This window comes from Papaver somniferum, chromosome 5 (genome assembly GCF_003573695.1).
Source record: "Papaver somniferum cultivar HN1 chromosome 5, ASM357369v1, whole genome shotgun sequence".
Lineage (NCBI taxonomy): Eukaryota > Viridiplantae > Streptophyta > Magnoliopsida > Ranunculales > Papaveraceae > Papaver > Papaver somniferum.
In genome coordinates this window covers 137,567,169-137,586,928 of record NC_039362.1, presented here as the reverse complement: position 1 = coordinate 137,586,928, position 19,760 = coordinate 137,567,169, and the positions used below count along the sequence as shown (strand labels likewise).

General features: G+C 37.0%; 1 protein-coding gene across 1 annotated transcript; it reads left to right on the top strand.

Annotated features, from left to right (window-relative positions):
* The first annotated feature begins 8,053 nt into the window (after positions 1–8,053).
* On the top strand, positions 8,054–16,112 carry LOC113279680 (receptor kinase-like protein Xa21). The gene is made up of 4 exons (XM_026528354.1): positions 8,054–8,180; positions 8,290–8,687; positions 14,622–15,930; positions 16,030–16,112. The coding sequence occupies exons 1-4, from the start codon at positions 8,054–8,056 to the stop codon at positions 16,110–16,112; spliced, it is 1,917 nt and encodes a 638-aa protein (XP_026384139.1).
* The last annotated feature ends 3,648 nt before the right edge of the window (positions 16,113–19,760 follow it).

The window sequence follows — 19,760 nt, the reverse complement described above, 5'->3', positions numbered from 1 at the left end:
ACAACTGGTATTAGAGCTCGGGTTAGATCTTTAGGTTTTATCGTAGTACAATTGGAGTGGGAGTTATGGGTGAGAAAAACGAAAGTACGGTAGCTAGGGTTAAAGTTTTTAATGGGACGAACTTTGCGTTTTGGAAGTCCCGGATGGAAGACTACTTATATGAGAAATACATTGCCGACCCATTGGGTGGAGTTGCGAAAAAGGGAGCACGCAAAGATGATGAATGGACAACTCTTGATCGCAAGTGTGTAGCCGTGATCCGTAGATGCCTAACGGAAGAAGTCTACAATAACGTACAAGAGGAAACTAGTACGAAGGATCTTATGGATAAACTTGAAAAGTTGTATCAAAAGTCATCAGCCTCGGGGAAGATTATGTTGTGTGAACAACTATTTAATCTGAAGATACAGGAAGGCGAAGCGATTTCAGCACATCTTCGGAAGTTTAAATCAATTATTTCTCAACTTTCAAAAGTTAGTATTACTTTTGATGATGAAGTTCAAGTTTTACGGTTGTTGTCGTCATTACCAAAGAGTTGAGAGACTGCAAGGACAACCATTAGAAATTCCACAGGGAGCAAGAAGTTGAAGCTTGATGATGTGCAACAAAGGTTAATTGCTGAAGATGAGAGAAGAATAGAACAAGGTTACGGTTCTAGTACTTCAAGCTCGGCCTTAAGTATGCAAGAAGAAGATAGAGGCAGGAGTTCAAATAGGAACAACAACAACAAATCCGGATGGAAGTCCAGAGGAACGTCTAGGGGGAAATCTCAATCCTGGACTAGGGGTGTTGTTGAGTGTTGGACGTGTAAGAAAGTAGGATATTACAAGTGCGATTGTCCGGAAAACAAAGGTGCTAATAATAGTGGAAACAAAAGTAATCAAGAAAAGGTCAACGTAGTTGCAACTGCGGAACCGGTGAAGGTCCTTGTTGATAACAAGAAGGTGATTACGGAAGGTTTTATACTACTCTATGAGGACAAGCAAGATGAGTCTTGGATTATAGACTCGGGAGCTTCTTTCCATGCAACGGGTGATAAGAGTATTATGATCTCTTATAAAGAAGGATACTATGGCCAAGTACTCTTAGGTGACGGTGAAGCAGGCGACATCATTGGTTTGGGTGATGTGATCTTTAAAGTCAACGGTTCGACATGGAAATTGAAGGATGTACGACATGTTCCAAATTCGAATAAGAACTTGGTGTATGTGGGCCAATTTTGTGATGATGACTGTGAAGTTGTGCTTACGAAACACAATTGGAAAGTGAAGAAAGGAGCTATGGTATTAGATCGTGAAGTTAGAGTCGGTACTCTACACCGGACTTCAGATGAAACTACTTTAGCAGTGGCTAGTAGTGGTGAAGACACTAACTTATGGCATAGAAGATTAGGGCACATGAGTGAGAAAAACATGAAGATTCTATGTTCGGGAGGATATCTACCTAAGGTGAAGTTTGTTGATATGAGTTTTTGTGAAGACTGTATTCTTGGAAAGAAAAAATGGGTTAGTTTCAGTAGAGGCGACAGAGCCTTGAGAAGTGAGAAACTTGATTTGGTTCACACGGATGTATGGGGACCAATTGATGTTGCATCTCACAGCGGGTTCCAATATTATGTCACCTTTATTGATGATCACTCAAGGAAGGTGTGGCTTTACTTCATGAATAATAAGTTCGAGGTGTATGAAGTGTTTAAGAAGTGGAAAGCTTTGGTTGAAAAAGAAACTGGTCTGAAGTTGAAGTGTCTAAGGTCAAACAACGGCGGTGAGTATGACAAAACAGAATTCTTACAGTTATGTGCTACAAATGGAATTCATTTGGAGAGGACAGTTCCAAGGACGCCACAGGAGAATGGAATAGCAGAACGTATAAATTGGACATTTAATGCACGTGCTAGGTGCATGAGGTTGCAGTCTGGTTTACCCGAGACCTTCTGTGCACATGCAACAGAGACGGCTGCTTATCTAATCAATAAGACACCTAGTAGTCCATTAGATATGAAGATACCAGAGGAGGTTTGGACCGGAAAAAAGGTAAATCTTTCATATTTGAAAGTTTTTGGTTGTGTTGGTTATGTTCATCTTAGTCCCGGTGAGAGGTCTAAGATAGGTGCTCAAGCAAAGAAGTGTATATTTCTTGGTTACGGAAATGACGCTTTTGGGTATAAACTTTGGGAGTACGAGGGTCAGAAATTTATTAGAAGTAGAGACGTCACTTTTAATGAGAATGAGTTGTACAAGGACAGGAATAAAACACAAGTTGAAGATGTCGGATCAAGCAACCTCAATAAGGAGTTATATATCGATATTGATGATGTTTCTGGAAAAGGTGTGGTACAAGAAGGGAAACGGTGTTGCCGATGGCAGAGAAGTACAAGGTGAAGAGACTTATACTGCAGTGGGAGTTACTCCTATAGTTCCACAAGAAGTACGAAGATCATCAAGAACTCCAAAACCAAACCCAATGTATGCTCTGAATTATTTATTACTTACGGATGGAGGTGAACCTGAAGATATTAAAGAAGCACTAGCGGCTGATGATTCAGGCAAGTGGAAACTTGCTATGGAAGATGAGATGAATTCACTTGAGGAGAATGACACTTGGGTGTTAGTAAAATTACCAAGAGGTAAGAAGGTGTTACATAACAAGTGGGTTTATCGGATGAAGTCCGAAGCAAATGGAGATATTCGCTACAAGGCGAGGTTGGTTGTGAAAGGTTTCCAGCAAAAACCTGGTGTTGATTACAACGAGATATTTTCTCCATTTGTGGAGATGACTACTATTCGAGTAGTGTTAAGTCTAGTGGCTTCTGAAGATCTCTACCTTGAACAGTTGGATGTAAAGACATCTTTACTTCATAGTGACCTAGATGAAGAAATTTACATGAAGCAGCCAGAAGGATTCATAGTAAAAGGCAAGGAAGAGATGGTGTGCAAGCTAAAGAAGAGTTTGTATGGTTTAAAACAAGCCCCGAGACAGTGGTACAAGAGTTTGATAACTTCATGCATAGAGTTGGTTACTCACGGTGTAATGCAGATCATTGTCGTTACTTCAAAAGGTGCGGTTCTGACTACATCATATTATTATTGTATGTGGATGATATGTTGGTTGCCAGAATATCTCTACAAGAAGTTGAGAATTTGAAGAAACAATTAGCAAGTGAGTTTTCTATGAAAGATCTTGGTGAAGCAAAGCAGATTCTTGGTATGAGGATCATAAGAGACAGAGCTAAGGGTGTACTTATGCTTAGTCAGGCTGAATATATTGAACGAGTGTTGAAAAGGTTCAATATGGAGAATGCTAAACCAGTTAGTTCTCCACTTGGAAGTCAAATTCGTCTTTCAAGTATGCAGTGTGCGAAGACAGATGAAGAAAAGGAGTACATGGCTAACGTACCATATTCTTTGGCTATTGGGAGTCTAATGTATGCTATGGTGTGCACGAGACCGGATATTGCACATGAAGTGGGAGTAGTGAGTAGATATGCAAGCAACACGGGAAAACAACATTGGGAAGCTGTGAAGTGGATTCTTAGATATTTGAGAGGTAACCCAAACGTGCCATTGTGTTATGGAAGAGGTGGTTCTATCTTGAGGGGTTATATGGATGCAAACTTCGCAGATGATGTAGATAAAAGGCGAAGTACGACCGATTATGTTTATACTATGGGGTCAGCTGAAGTGAGTTGGAACTCACGTTTACAGAAGTTGGTAACATTGTCTACTACGGAAGCGGAGTACGTAGCAGTGACAGAAGCGAGCAAGGAGATGATTTGGTTACAAGGATTATTAGCTGAGTTGGGCAAGGAACAAAATGATAGTGTTCTGTATAGTGACAGTCAAAGTGCTATACATCTAGCCAAGAACTCAGCCTATCATGCTAGGACGAAGCATATAGATATCCGTTACCATTTCATTCGGGATCTCTTAGAAGAAGGAGAGTTGAAGCTCGAAAATATTCTTGGTTCGAAGAATCCGGCGGATATGTTTACCAAGGGAGTTACATCAGACAAGCTAACGCTCTGCAAGGCTTTAGTTGGTCTCTTAGAATGAGGATCTGGGAGGGGAGCCGCACTGACATGAAAATGTTTTAGCACCGTCAAATCCAAAGTTAAAGAAAAGGATAATTGAAGACAATAAATGAGTCTTCAAAGTGGAAGATTTTTAGTTAATTGAAGACTAATTAATTATTTCCTAAACTTAGCCGTGATATTTTAGGAAAGGGGTTTCCTCAAACGGCTAGAATTCTTGGTGGCCAAGTTTGTAACCTATATAAATAGGTAAGTAGGCCTTCTAGAATTTGTATTGTGTAGAAAACGATTAAGATATCCGTGAGAGATTTCTTGTATAGCTTTTAGGGCTAAATCTAGGGTTTCGTGGTGAGAGCATATTGGTGAGGAACAAGAGACGAGGTTATCATCTCGGGTAATTGTTACGGTGTAACCAAGGGTCTGCTGGGATTCACACGACGTTGTAATCTTTTTTCTTCATACTGGATTTGAGTTGGTGCAGCTCAAAGTGGACGTAGACAATATATACAAGTTGTATGTATTGGTCGAACCACTATAAATCTTGTGTCTTGTGAGTTGATTTATCTTTCTCGTATTATTATAGTTGCCTGTGCTTGGTTTACTTATTATTCATAATAATATCTCAAGATCCGTTATTCCGCGGTTGTCAGTGATTCCATAAGAAAATCCTGACACAGTTTTAGTTGAGATCGATTTTTCAAAATCGATTGGTAAAACTGTTTACGTTCAATCAAGTTGGGATCGTGAGGGTTATGCACAGGTGGTGGAAATTCCAAAACATCCTGGGTTTTGCAAGCACTGCAAGGTTTTAGGTCATTATATTGATTAATATAAAGCTAAATCACGGCCAGTAGCTGAAAAAATTGTTGCTACTAAGTCAGGTATTGTAGCAGATAATAATTTTAGAGATCGTAGAAGAGGTAACAGGAACAAAGACTTTGTTCCACCAACAACTGAAGAAGTCAACAACAATAATAAATCGTTACAGGCGAGAAGACAATCTGTATTCGAATTGGCTAAGGGTACAAAAACTAAATTCAACTAGATTTGCGCCCGTGCTATGCACCCGACATTCTTTTTTCTTTTGTTAATCGTCTTTCTAATTTGGTGTGCACGGGGCATCACCCCGTCCCATGACGATGCATTTTTGATTTAGCATGGTGTGGTGATGAACATTTATTTGGTGTGTGAATCCCCGCCCCATGGCAATGTATGTTTCGTTTTGTGTGGTTGGCTTCGCGCCCTCCCATCTCGATACATTAAATATGTGGAGAAAAGGAGGAATTATGCAGATTTTATTTACGTATACTTTTTATTTTTGCAGAAAATATGCCAGAAAGTCCCAGGCCCATTTAATAAACACAACTCAAAGGTGTAATCAGAAACTTCAATTGGATACTCGTTTCAGAACGGTGATCCGTGGAAGGAAGGTGGGGGTACTCGGGCATGATACACTGACCGCGGGTTGAATCCCGCAGTCCATCCCGTAAGAAACAAAAACAGGGCCCTTGACCCGGCGGATTTGCAGGGGTGCGTTAAGGGTGGGACCCACCTCCTCTCTGTCACACTACCAACGTCGGGATGGCCCGCGCGATGTTAATCATTTCCGGAGTTACTAAGCTCTAGAACTTTGAATTTCAAAGTTATTTCACAGCATCTGCGTCATAGTTTAATCAATAATTGGGATTTAGTCATTTTGACGTACGTCAATAGATATTAGGATTTGACGTATAAGTAACAATGCTCTGATTTCTGGTACTTCTAGAATCTGAAAATTGAAGTATAAATTGTGGCATTGGTCTACGATAATGCTATTACACTTCCCTGCCAAAGCATTGCATATGATATGGCTATTTACCTTGGCAAATGTAATACATCAATGCCAAAAAATCACGGAAAGTGTCTAATTATCTTGGAATTTTTTGGCAAATGTAGATGAATAACAATCAGCAATCACCACTGGTGATTAATCACTGCCATACTAATCAGAATCGACTTGTTAGATACAATCTCCCCGAAGGGTGATATTGATTTTGCATCCTGTGATATTTGATTTCTTTGTCAGGCTCCTATCATTTAGAAATTTATACATGCTGAATACTACAATGCAGGTAGATCAAGATGGGGGATGTACCTTAGGATTTGTATAGTCAGTTTTTGCATCCGACATTCCAGGCCAGAAGGTCACTTCGTCTCTCGAAGTTGGCGGCAAAAGTTTAGTTAAAAGAATTTTATTTATAACATTATTACTTGATATTCAAAGATAGCATACCTGGAAGGTACTTGTTTTCCGGTTGAAAGCAGATGTCATTGAAATTGGTATATGACCCGGAGGGGTTGCTTCTTCAGATTCCGAACATCGCAGCTCATTGTTCCAACTTATAAACGTATAATGTTCGCAACAGTCAACACGCAGGATGGGACTTTGGTGTCTACCCAGCAACGTTGAACCTCGCGAGCAGAAATTTGATCCCTCGTGGTGTGGGGTTCAAACTCCTTAGAAAATTAATCCTTTACGAAAGAACACAAGGGTTCTTGCCTTCTTGGAGAAGAGACTCTTCCTTATTACTACACTTACATTAAACCGCAAAGCAAGATTTCAACCTAATAATACAAACAAACAAAAAAAAAGACAAAAAGCTAACGACTATCAAGCTGCATCTAATAGATTCCTTAAATACACAGTAGTTGGAGCAAATGAAGCAAATCGCAGAAACCCATGGTTCTACTCCAAAACAGAGAACAGCTACGTTTATCAGCGGAACAATAGATGTATTCATATCACGAAATAAAGACACAACTGCGAATGACAGGTAATACCACTTAAGGGAGGATAGACCGTCCACCCAGTGCCACTACCTAATTCGACTAGTCCGAGCTTAATAGGAGCAAGAATGGGAACAAACCGATCAGGTGCACCTATCAGAATGGGAACAAACCGATTCCCAAATCCACCTATCATCGCCGGCATAATCATAAAAGATCCCTAGAATTTTTCTACTCAATCTAAGAACTTGAAGCACCATTAAAAATTAACTTGAGATGCTTTGGAAGGAGATAGCAACATTGATCGAATGTACTTGTTATAATACTTATACAACCATACTTTCTTTTGAAAAATCAGAAAAAAAAAACAATGTAACATCCATACTTGCTTTTGAAGAATAGTTCTTTATATCATACCTGGTAAAATTGATTCTACTTCTTTAATTAATCTCTGACTTACGGTATATTCTGATCGTTCCTCGTCCATATTTTTTTCTTTTTTGATAATATTTAATATTGATGAACGGAGAAAGATAGGGTATTCATATTGGTGATGAAAGGAAACTCTAGACGCCAAGGTTAGCTCAGAATTAGCTATGGACTTTACAGAGACAAAATCCATACCCATACAAACAATAATAATCAAGGCAACCATTATGCAGTGATTCCTAAACTTGGGTTTAGGTACTGTTTCCTTATCAGAGAATTCTAAAAAGTTTAGGAATTTCAAAGTTTAAGGTTCGACGTTTCAACCGATTTCCTTCTTTTGGTACGTCAACAATTTCCTTTTTTTTACGGGAATTTCTTTTTAAGAGTTTCACGTTTTATTTATTTATTAATTTATTTAACAGTTTGGACTTATTTATTTATTTAACAGTTTGGACGTGAGTTTTGTCCACCCTTACTAAAGTACAGATAAATATAGGTGTAAACACGGTGTAACTAAATAATTCAAGTTTAAATTCTAACATAGGTATTGTTTACCTTTTTTTTCAACACCGTTACTAACGAACAGTTAAGTATTTGATGTATCCAAATTGTAACCAAATTTTAATTATTAAAACCAATAGAGTTATGCCCAGTGTCCTCACCATAGCTTCTGCACTAGAAAAGGCCTTTCTAGGCCAATAGGAAGCGAGGGTTTCATCACCGTTTAATGTGAGAGCTTTATTTGTCAAGGCATTTAAGGGAGAAGATGACAACGGTGCTGCAAATTCGGGTAACGTAAACACTGGGAAGTTTGATGTTCTTAAAAATATGGACGGAACTGAGGCAGATGATGTGATGGGCGACAACCAAGAAGGTGAGGGTGAAGAAGTGGAAAATGTTTATGATGAGTCATATAAAGATGTAGGGGATAAACCTATAACTCCTGATCTCGCCGGTTCTTGGAACTGATGGAGTTGTTGTGAATGAAACCATACCTGAAACTATCATATCGGTGAGCAGTACCTCAGTCATCGCCCCTACTACTCAAAACTCAATAATAGTAGTTGATGATCCCACTACTACTGAAATTAGACAGGGGGTTGTTGTTGGTAACAATAAAAGACGTAAACGTACGAATAAATCTAAAGAGAATCTCTCGGAAGAGGAAATATGTATGTCAAAGTTCGCTCAAGAAATAATAAATGCTCCAACAAATAATCTTATTGATGAATTAGCGAAAAAGGTAGCCAATGAGGATGTGGAACAAGTTGAAACAGATTATAATAAAGGGATGGATACTGATATTAATCGATCAGCGATTGTACCTTATATTCCAGGAGGGTCTATAATAAACTCCCCTAACAAAGATAAAGGGCTTGACCCTATTGCGGAGGAGGAAGCTGAGAGAGTCTTGAATTTTATAAATATGAAGTTGGCTACTGCATCAGTTAATGGTAATATGGTAATACATCGAGGAATAGTAAACTGCATGGATCTTTACAATCGCATAAACGCAATTTTAAATGAAGTTATGTTGCTAGAATGATGATTGCTACGGACACGAATATTCTGTAGGGTGCTTGGAGTTCGTGTGATATTAATGCTTGAAGTTTAACGGGTGTTATAGATTTTTACGTTTTCATGTAAGGGCCTGTTTTGCCCATTTCTATTCCTTGGATTTTTCGAGGTTTTGTCTGCCCTTTAGCTCTCTAAAGGGTCTGGGATCCTAGGGTCCCCTGGTAATTATTTGTAATTACTGTATTTGGCTTTATATTATGACTTGTCTAAAATAAAGAATTCAGCAAACACTCAAAGCCAACTCCTTAAACTGAACAAATAGTGTTCATTGTGAAGCACATTAATACCATGATTGATAAAAGTATGAAGTCGTACATTTTAGGCAATGTAATTGCATTTGTAACTGGGATACCAACTACATATCATGTTACTGAATTCTAAAGATGATATTCTAGGCAAGCAAGCTCATCAGTAGCGGATGAACATCAGATAAGTCGATGGAGTCGGATGGACTAGTGCGGCTGCTTACTTGCTTAATTAACAACACTGACCTGATAGACTGAACAACCCAAACATAGCTTAATTAAAAACACGCGATATGTTTCCCGAAAGAAAGTTAAAGCACAGGATCTTGATATCGAAGCGTGTGACCCAACAAACGCCCAACGAAAAGATTGAGTTTCAAGAAATACGGGAGGGATAAAATTTGTATGGCAATTAATTTACTAAGATGTCAGGAGATAAATTCAATGGAAGAAGGTTCTTGCTTGACGAAAACTGCAGAACGCTCGAAGCCTTTGTTAATATGCTTTTTACCAATATGTCAGGACAAGAATCATATTTATTCTACTTTGAGGCAATGTCTAGATACTCTATGGCAGTCATACAATAATCCTATAAGTCACCAACATTTGCAATACCATCGATTTCAAAAAATTCACAAGCGTTTGAGAATTTAATCCTGTTAAATCTAGCTGTGTATATTCATATTTTATACACTTTTCTAAATTTTAACAATTTTGCGTTAACAGCTAGAGGAGAAGCAAAGGCCCAAAATCCTTGCCATCAAAGATATTTGAGTAAACCCTCAGGCATATGCTGTTATTGGCCGTAGGTCGGAGGACGTATATTAAAAAGCAGCTTCAATGTGCAAAAATTCAATGAAACCAACGGAGATCTGATCCATGAATTTTTTAACTTTTTGGAAATCTTAAACTCTTCAAGCTTCAAATTCAGTTGTTTTTATCCATCAATGAGTTATGAATCCCATGCCTGGCGCACAGGGAATTCAAACACGCATCTAAATGTGCCGCGCCGTATTCCTGTCGTATGTGTTTCAGGCACGCACCTGCACTCAATTTTGGTCTTGGTCTATATACTACTAAGTTTTTACCCAACTAAATTATATCTTCTTTAGCTGTTTCATGTTCCTCTTTTAACATAAATCAATTGGCACATTGTAAATCTCATTCGTAAATAGAAAAGCAGTCCACAGAGTATCTCCACTAATTTCTTCACCAAAAAGGAGGGTGTTGTATCACAAATATTAGGCATAAGCAAGTATCACAGCGGGTAAAATTTATAATAATCAGCATAGTTATTGCCGTTTTAATTTTAGCCTTAGTTGTGTTTTTTCTCAACAATTAAAAAATGATAGCCTCCTTAACCCAATCTCTAAAAGTCCAAGCATCCGATAGAAAAACAGGATTGCATCATTAGTAGAAGAAAGAACGTGGTTATTCTAGTTTTTTGAGAAAAAAAAAGAGTAATCATTTGGAGAGACTTCCCGTTCTGAAATTTCTAGCATTTTGAAATTGCATGTGCCAAGAGAGTTTCCAGTCTCAACCATAAAACCTGAGACCTAGGGTAGTTTTTAATTCTTGACGTTTCACAAGTAGTTTTCTCCAACTTCCCATTGAACTAGTTTTAAATGATTCTCTTGTACTATTTTTTGCCAAATGGAAATAAGTAGCGACAGAAAACATACATATGAATACTGAGTTAACTAATCCTTATATATCACGCTATGGGACCAGAAATATATCACGCTATTTGGCTTTTGATAGGAATGCATGCTAACAGTATGGGTATTAGATTCACAAGCAATGTTGAATGTACTTCATTGCATTGGATAATAATTTGGTAACTCCCCTGTAACATATGTCACCCCTTAACTATGTATTTTCAAAATGACTAATATACATTTGTTTAATTAAGACTAAAAATTTTGATTAAATTAATTAATTGAGTTTAGATGAATTAATTAAGCATATTAAAACTTATGAATTTAAGTTATGAAATTTTGTCTTTGATTGAACTCATGTGGAAAGATTTTTGATGAAAATTTTTTGTTTTGAGAATTTTTTTGCAACGGAAATGAAAACATACTACCCAAATACTTCTAAAAAGGGAATTGCAAAGGTGATGTATGAAATCATACTCAAAATTAAAGAAGAAATCAACACTTTAAGTTCTGAAACTATGAAAAGTCGGCAGGGTCGACGAATGAAGACAATGCCGACTAACTTTGGCGGGCAAGGTCGACAAATGAAGAAAATATCGACTAGCTTTGGACGGCAAGGTCGATGAATGAAGAATATGCCGACTATATTATTTCTGACACACGGGAGATTGTTGTAAATGTTTCACTAGTCGCCATCTTATTGATTTTTTACCTTGCCGACTAAACTATAGTCGGCAAGGTATAAGGATGAATATCGTGCCGACCCTGTAAATGCTAATTTCAGAGTTGAAAAGTCGGCAAGGTCGACAAAAAAAATACCTTGCCGACTGATACTGGGCGTCAAGATCACCAAAAAACACCCCGCCGAACTTTTGTAAAAATGTGGGATCATACGGGATTTGGGATTGGGTATGATTTTGTACCCAATCTCAAATCCTGTATCCACTTTTTTTTTCCTGGTTTTGTTTTGATTTTTGATTTTTTTTTTTAGTTTTGTGTTGATTCTCGATTTCAACACAGATGAACCTCACAGGGTGAATTAATTTTGAAAATTTTCAAAACCAAGTTTCAGTCGACAGGGTATTGATAATAAGGGTGATTTGATCTTTTAACATCTTTCAGACACCCCTTAACACACCACCTTGGATGAGAACAAAATAGGTAATGTGTCCATTTGTCGGTTATCCTAGTACTTTTTTTATGGTTAAGTTACTTTTAGAATCAGCTAGGTTGATAAGGCCCATAAGTGTCTAACATATCTGATTACATGAAAAAAAGATATATTAACCAAAATTTTAAAACTTTCGTGTAGGTTGATAATGAAAACCTATCGCATTATACAACAAATTTTAATTTTAAAATACCAAAACAGCTATTGACGAAATTAAAACCTAATTATATTTTTTTCAAATTTATTTAGCTGTATAATAGTGGTTCTAGTACTGTAATCCAGGGTGTACTGCCCCCGGAAGCCTATCATTTGCCATATACTGTCCGGGTCCGAAAGAGTCCATGGGCGCCCGATATCTTGTCATGGGCTTGCCCGATAATTATAAGTGGACGGATCCGGATTTTTGTTCAAATATTGGAGTCCAGCCTGTTTACCTGCCCGATAGCCTGTTTAGTTGCCCGGCCTGCCTCACTACCCGATAGCCTATTTAATTGCGCTGCTTTCCTAATAATCTATCTCGATAATGCCTAAATTAGATAGTCTAAAATATAAAATGCATAAAAATAAATCATAATGCATAAAATATTTTTCTAGATTTTATTAACATAACATTCCCAGTAATGAACTTAAATTGAATTGCTTGAACTATTTCATATAGTAATGAATATGAATTGCTTGGACAAATTTATTGGGGTTGGAAAAAAAATTAAATTACACTTTAACTGTCATTTGAACGAGTTACAAATATATCATCATTTATCAAGCCAAAAAATCTAAACTATATACCTTTTTAATTTGCGGATTATCTCTTGGGCCCGAGGCCTACCCAGCCCGGCCTGACCTGGCTTGTATTGTTTCACGTGTATGTACGGGCCATGGCCATTAATTTTTTGCTACTACCTGGCCCGTCCAGGCCTGTTAAAGTTAATGGGTCGTAAGAGTTACAAGCCCGTCCGTCCCGACATATGCTATAATCGAGCTGGCCTGCCCCGCCCGATGTACACCCCTACAGTGTAATCTGCACGGTTTACAATCAACCTTGCAGATTATAGTTATGTGTCCAAAATACTCTATAATCATCTAGGATAAAAGTTTCACCTAGCTGATTCAACCATACTCGTATACAAATTCGAGAGTGTAGATAGTGAAATTTCGACGAAGAGTAAAATGACGATTTCAGATAGAATTCCAGACCAAGAGAAAAAAGGTACTTTATAATCGGGAGTGAACCGTTATTTTTACGATATTTCAAACCAATGGCTGGCCTAATAACTTAATGATCCCAAAAAAAAACCATCATCCCCAAAAGATCATTCCTTTTTTTAGCCAAACAGTGGACTACTTCATTTGTGTCTCTTGAATTATTAGTCCATGGATACAAACCCAACTACTTAATAATTCCTTACAATCCATGATACTGGAACCATTAGTCCATCTAACGTATCTTAGTTTAAATGAGTAATGCATACAACATGGAAAATCTTCCTTACCCTTAAATTCCAGTTTTCTCCAACTCCTCATTCGATTATTTTGAATAATTCTTCTATATTGTTTGCTGTTGTTTTTGTTCAAAAGTGGAAATAAGTACAAATAGAATATAAGTATTAATTAATACCGAGTTACACTCAGTTATATCGCATAAGAATTGTGCAGTCATGATATATTGGTGAACGCGAATCATATCATAGGAACTGCATCGATAAATAGTGCAAATTAGCTGTTTATTAGCTCGAAACCGGGTTCATTAGTTTTTTATTGAAAGCCCAAATATTTCAGACAGTTCGTTAGTTTTCGTTTGACATGATCAATAGTGCAAATTAGACATACATACTACACCCATCATGAATGCCAAGCATTTGTGGGACATCTTAAGTACATTAGTGGAAAATTGATCCAAAGTTTGAATGTTCCCCATCCTAGATAGGTATGGGTTAAAATAAGCAACACATTGTCTACTACGACTATAATGGCAAGGGAAACAGCCATAGCTTCTACATAAATCTACGAAAGTGCATTTTTTTATTAGTATCCGGTACTCATAAACATGGTATGGGAGACACAAAGTGAACTCCTTAAAATGAACAAATAGTGTTCTTTATGAAGCACATTTTACCATGATTGACAAAAACATAAAAGTATGAAGTCGTACATTTTAGTCGGTGTAATTGCATTTGTAACTAGGAGTCTAGGATACCCGCTACATATCATGTTACTAACATCTAAGGAGAGGTGTTACATGCAGCCGTCGTCATCGTAGTAGAGTCACTCGGTTAGTTCTTCCATCCCAAAGATTAGTAGGTTCCATCTCTTCCCACGTAGGAAATCTTAGCTTTCTAAAGGAACTCATCCTTAACGACAACAGTTTAATCGGTGAAATTCCCCAGGATGTTGGTCGTCTTTGTCGATTGAGACGTTTGGGTCTTTTAAATAATTCCTTGGAAGGGGTGATTCCCCATATATTTCTCGTTGCTCTAATCTCATACACCTTAATATCTCTGGCAACAATCTTGGGGGAAGCATTCCAAATGAGTTAGGAAACTTATCCAAACCAAATGACAGGAAGTATTCCTCCAGGTATTGGCCTCCTTCAAAATTTGGGAAAATTAGTTTTGGGTGGAACCAAACTCTTTGGTTCTATCCCCTCTCCATTTGGTAACTTAACACAACTCAACACGCTAGGTTTATATGAAAATAACTTAACAGGTTTAATTCCATAAAGTATTGGAAATTGTGAATCTTTGCAGATAGTGGATCTAGATTCCAACAGACTAAGTGGTAGTATACCCAAACAAATATTCACTCTTCCTTCTTTATCAATTGTTCTCAACTTAAATAATAACTCATTTACTGGTGCACTTCCTACGGAAATTGGTCAGTTAAAAAATCTTGGAGAATTAGACCTGTCCTTTAACAAATTAGCCGGTGAAATACCAAATACCATAGGCGAGTGTTCAAGCTTAACAAATTTAAAGCTACAAAATAACTTCTTTCAAGGAAATATTCCATCATCTATTACTTCTTTGAAAGGTTTGGGAGTATTAAATCTTTCTAGTAATAACTTGTCTGGTACAATACCAAAAGGCTTGGAGAATCTGGATCTCACTTTATTGGATTTATCACATAATAATCTAGAGGGGGTGGTACCAAAAGATGGAGTGTTTAAGAACATGAGTGCATTCTCAATAGAAAGGAATGATAAGCTCTGTGGTGGCATCCCTGAGCTGAAGTTGCTGAATTTACTTGTGCCAATAAACCCAAATGTGACGGGGAAATCAAAGACGGTAAAATTTATAATAATAAGCATAGTTATAGCGGTTTTACTTTTAACTTCGGTTGTGTTTTCTCTCTATATGTATTGGAAAAGGAAGTCAACAAACAAACTTCCTTTGAATACTATTATAGACTTGGGAAATCAGTACATGGGAGTTTCTTATAATGAGCTTTTTAAAGCTACCAATGGATTTAATAGTTCTACCAACTTGCTTGGTGTGGAAAGTTTTGGTACTGTATTTAAGGGTATTCTAAATCAAGATGAATCAAGACCAGTTGCAGTTAAGGTTCTACACCTCCATCAAAAAGGTGCAACCAAGAGCTTCATGGCTGAATGTGATACCCTGAGAAAAGTTAGACATCGAAATTTACTCAAGATTGTAACTTGTTGTTCGAGTATTGCTTTTCAAGGTAACCCTTTCAAAGCTCTAGTTTTTGAGTTTATGGATAATGGGAGTCTAGAGAATTGGCTGCACCCGATTATAAGAGATACAAACAATGACGATCAGCTACAAAAGAAGAATTTGAATCTAGAAAGAAGATATAGCATCGCAGTCGATGTTGCTGCTGCATTAAATTATCTTCACCATGATTATGAATCACCCGTTGCGCATTGTGATGTGAAGCCAAGTAATGTCCTTCTTGATGATGATTTAACTGCTCGTTTGGGTGATTTTGGCCTGGCTAAATTCCTTTTTAATCATTCAAGTTCTTCTAGACAACTGAATGAACAAGACGCAAGCTCAATTGCGATAAAGGGATCCATAGGTTATGTATCTCCAGGTAACAAAAGAAAATTTATTGGCAATTATTACATGTTCGTTTAATAGGAATCTTCTACATTTTGTTCTCGAGGTCAAATCTTTGTTTTGGTTTTTGCAGAATATGGAATGGGTGGAGAAGTGTCAACAAAAGGTGATGTGTATAGCTATGGGATTCTTTTGCTAGAGATGTTTACAGGATAGAAGCCAACTGATGAATGTTTAAAGATGGCCTAAATATTCATAACTTCTCTAAGATGCATGAGTTGCTAGAGCGCGTTGAAGAGGTTATCGATTCACGTTTGTTGTCTGAATTAAGAGAAGATCATGAAGACACTGGAATTACCAATTACAATATATTGAGGGATGAAAGAAGAGACATATAGAGAAATAAAATGAGACAAATCTTGGATTCTATAATTCAAATTGGAGTCAAATGTTCTTCAGAGTTACCTTCAGATAGAAACAAGGTGAATGAGGTTATTGCAAATGTCCAGGCGGTTAAAAATCAGTTTCTGGGTATCCGATTGTAACCGGAGAACATAACTCATTTCCCTGTTTTGTCCTCTAATAATAATTAATCTGGTGGGCCCTCCTCTTTCTCTTTCCAAGGAAAAAAAAACGTTTTTTCTGGTAATTCAATCTTCCCAGACTCTCTTAGATCTTAATCCAAATCTGTCATATTTGATCTGAAATCTTCGGATCTTTAGGCTGATTTGGTATAAATATAATTATTTATTAATATTAAATAAAAAAAATCACCTTTTAGTGATTTTAGGGTTTGTAAATAATATTGTTATTCTGTTTTCAATTGATTTCATCTCTTCTAATGGTTTCTTTATGCCAATTAGATGTTTCTTATATCCTTAAGGGCGCATTGTATGATTGTTACAATGTTATCAAATGCATCATCGCTGGCGATTTTCGGGAAGTGGTCATGGTTTTACAATTATTTGAAGATCAACGGCTACAGAAAATTGTGATAATGATGAAACGGGCAGATTACTCCCCTTTGGGACATTATACTCTTATTAAAGAAGACAAATCTCAATGGCAGAATTTTATTTCTAAAGGCATTTTTCAAATGTCAGTTTCCTATGTGGAACAAGATATATGTAATTTTTTATTATTCTCATCTTTGATATATTTGGCAATCATGTATTCAATTTTACAACATTAATGAAATCAAGATGTTTTCCTTCGAAAAGAAAAGGCAACGACTAAATGCAATCCACACTTTAATTAAATGCAACCCTAACTACATACAACCCTTTTAACTACTGAATTAGCTAATTCTATTTAATTTTAACAATTTCATTAAATATGACCATACCAATATTTTACCGATCTAAATAAAAATTTTGCTAACAGTTTGTCTCTTAATAAAATTTATTATCATACCTTCTCTTCGAAGTAAGAATAAACAAAGAACCCATTGTTCAAAGAACCCTTTCCAATCTCATCTCCCACATAAACCTCTCTTTAAAAAAAATCTAAAAACTCATTCCTAAACCTCTTTCATGTTCGGAGGAGAATAAAACTCCATAAATTCATCGCCTCTTACAAAATTCTCTCACTAAATTGAGAGCACACTTCTTTCTTTAAACTTTTTCTTCGTTTAGTTTTTATCATAACTATTAAACAAAAACTATCATAGCCACCATGCTTAAACTTACCAGTTGACTCAACTGTTGGAAATTTTGGGTTAAACAAGAGGATGAAAACAGAAACAGAAAATGGTGTACTCCTGACTTCAAGGATCTTTCGATTCTTTTAGACAATAATTCGACCTTTCCCAATAAATTTGGCGAGTACAAACTGTCTCTCGAATTATGCCTTCAGGATTCAATGAATCCCTAACAACGTAACCGAATTCAAGTATTGTACTTCCTTGACCCGACCAAGAAACACACTGTATAAGGTTCTGCTGATGCTTTTTAGAGAAGAAGAAAACAGATTGTTTTTGATGTGTTGGAATGGGAGAACATCTTCGCTACTTATAGTGATATTCATGCCTGTTGGTAGTGTCGTTTCATCACCAACAGACGCTTCCAAAAGCCATTAATGGTGGCTTATGGGAAGAGACGCGTCTGTTCAATTTTGAATGGAAACTTCTAGGTTTTACAAAGTAAAACCAAAAAAAAAAATTCCAACCAGATTGACCGGTCAGGTCGATCACCGTATAACTCTGCGTAGCGGCAAACCTTGAAAATATCCAACATTCTCTCCCTATTTTCAAAAAATGAGAAAAACACAAAAACACAAAGTAAAAAAAAATAAAAAAAAAATAAAAAAATTAAATCAGAGTGGCTGCATCACTAAATTGACTGACTACGTACCCAAGTGGGATCAAGCCAACGTAGTTCACGCTTAGTTTGGGAAATAAGCATCATCGTTGAAACCAATACATAAATGATAGGTATCTTTTGGATTTGAACCTTCACTTAGTGTAAGAAATTCAAAGCCTTATCGAGGTTCAGTGGTGAAACTAGTCTTAAACCAAGTACCCCTAATGATAAAACCGGAATTTCAACACATATTGATTTATGAGAATAGTGTGTTCTGTAGCTCGCACATTAATGGCCATGTGCTTAAATCCTGGATTCATGAGTCTTCTTTAGAGAACGGTCTTCTTCTCTTAGGAAACGACCTGATTTCCATACTCATATAGGTAAGTATCGAAGGTATTTCTGCGAGACACCTTGTGATAAAAGTTAGACTTATTAAGGATTTTCATCCATCCTGTTTTCTTGCAGAAAACCATCACTAATTAGACTTTTTGAAAATGGGTCTTCCAAGTTCAGTGGTGAAACTAGTCTTGAACCTTGTTTATCCTTTCCAAAACATAGGTTGGATTTATGCTATCAAACTTCATTCACAGACCTTAGTCCCATTTCATTACACTTTACTGAAACCACTGCCTTTGGTAGACTTTTTGTAAATGGGTCTGCCAAGTTCTTACTTGTTTCAATATAGTTTACTGCAATTACTCCTCTTCTGAGTATTTGTCTTACCATTTGATGTCTAAGACTTGCATGTCTTGACTTTCCATTATAAGTCTTGTTAGAGACATTATAAATAGTTGCTTGATTATCACAATTAATCAAGACCGCTGGACATGGCTTCTTCCAAAATGGGATTTCAACAAGTAAGTTTCTAAGCCATTCCGCCTCCTTACATGCATCGGTTAACGCTATCAATTCTGACAACATTGTTGAGTCAGAAATACATGTCTGCTTCTTGGAACTCCAAGACACAGCAGCACCTCCTAATGTGAATATCCATCCACCAGTCGACTTGGATTTGGATTCTATATTGTTCCAGGTAGCATCACTGTATCCTTCTAATACAGCGGGATAGCCGTTATAATGCAAACCATAGTCAATGGTTCCTTTCAAGTAAGCCAAAACTCTTGAAACTGCTTTCCAGTTTTCAACTCCTGGGTTACTTGAGATACGACATAGCAATCCCACGACATGAGCTATGTCCGGTCTTGTGCAATGCATAGCATACATAAGACTTCCAATAATACTAGAATACTCAAGTGGTGCATGAGTACGCCCAGTGTTCTTCATTAACTTTATAGTAGGTTCTAAAGGAGTAGGGGCTGGTTTGTCATCAAAATGACCATACTTCTTGAGAAATTTCTCAATGTAATGAGATTGGGTTAAAACCAACTCATTTCCCTTTCTTAGGATTTTGATTCCCAAGATCACATCAGCCTCCCCTAAGTCCTTCATATCAAAGTTAGAGTTAAGAAACTTCTTTGTTTCTTCCACACGAGATATGTCAGATCCAAAAATAAGCATATCATCAACGTACAAACAGAGAATCACACATCCAGAACTATCA

Bases quoted from the DNA above. Each gene is read 5' to 3' on its own strand.
- LOC113279680 (XM_026528354.1), top strand. From the start codon at position 8,054: ATGGACGGAACTGAGGCAGATGATGTGATGGGCGACAACCAAGAAGGT. The intron at 8,688-14,621 runs GTAATACATCGA...GAATCTTTGCAG, and splicing joins CATCAGTTAATGGTAATATG to ATAGTGGATCTAGATTCCAA. The intron at 15,931-16,029 runs GTAACAAAAGAA...TGGTTTTTGCAG, and splicing joins CATAGGTTATGTATCTCCAG to AATATGGAATGGGTGGAGAA.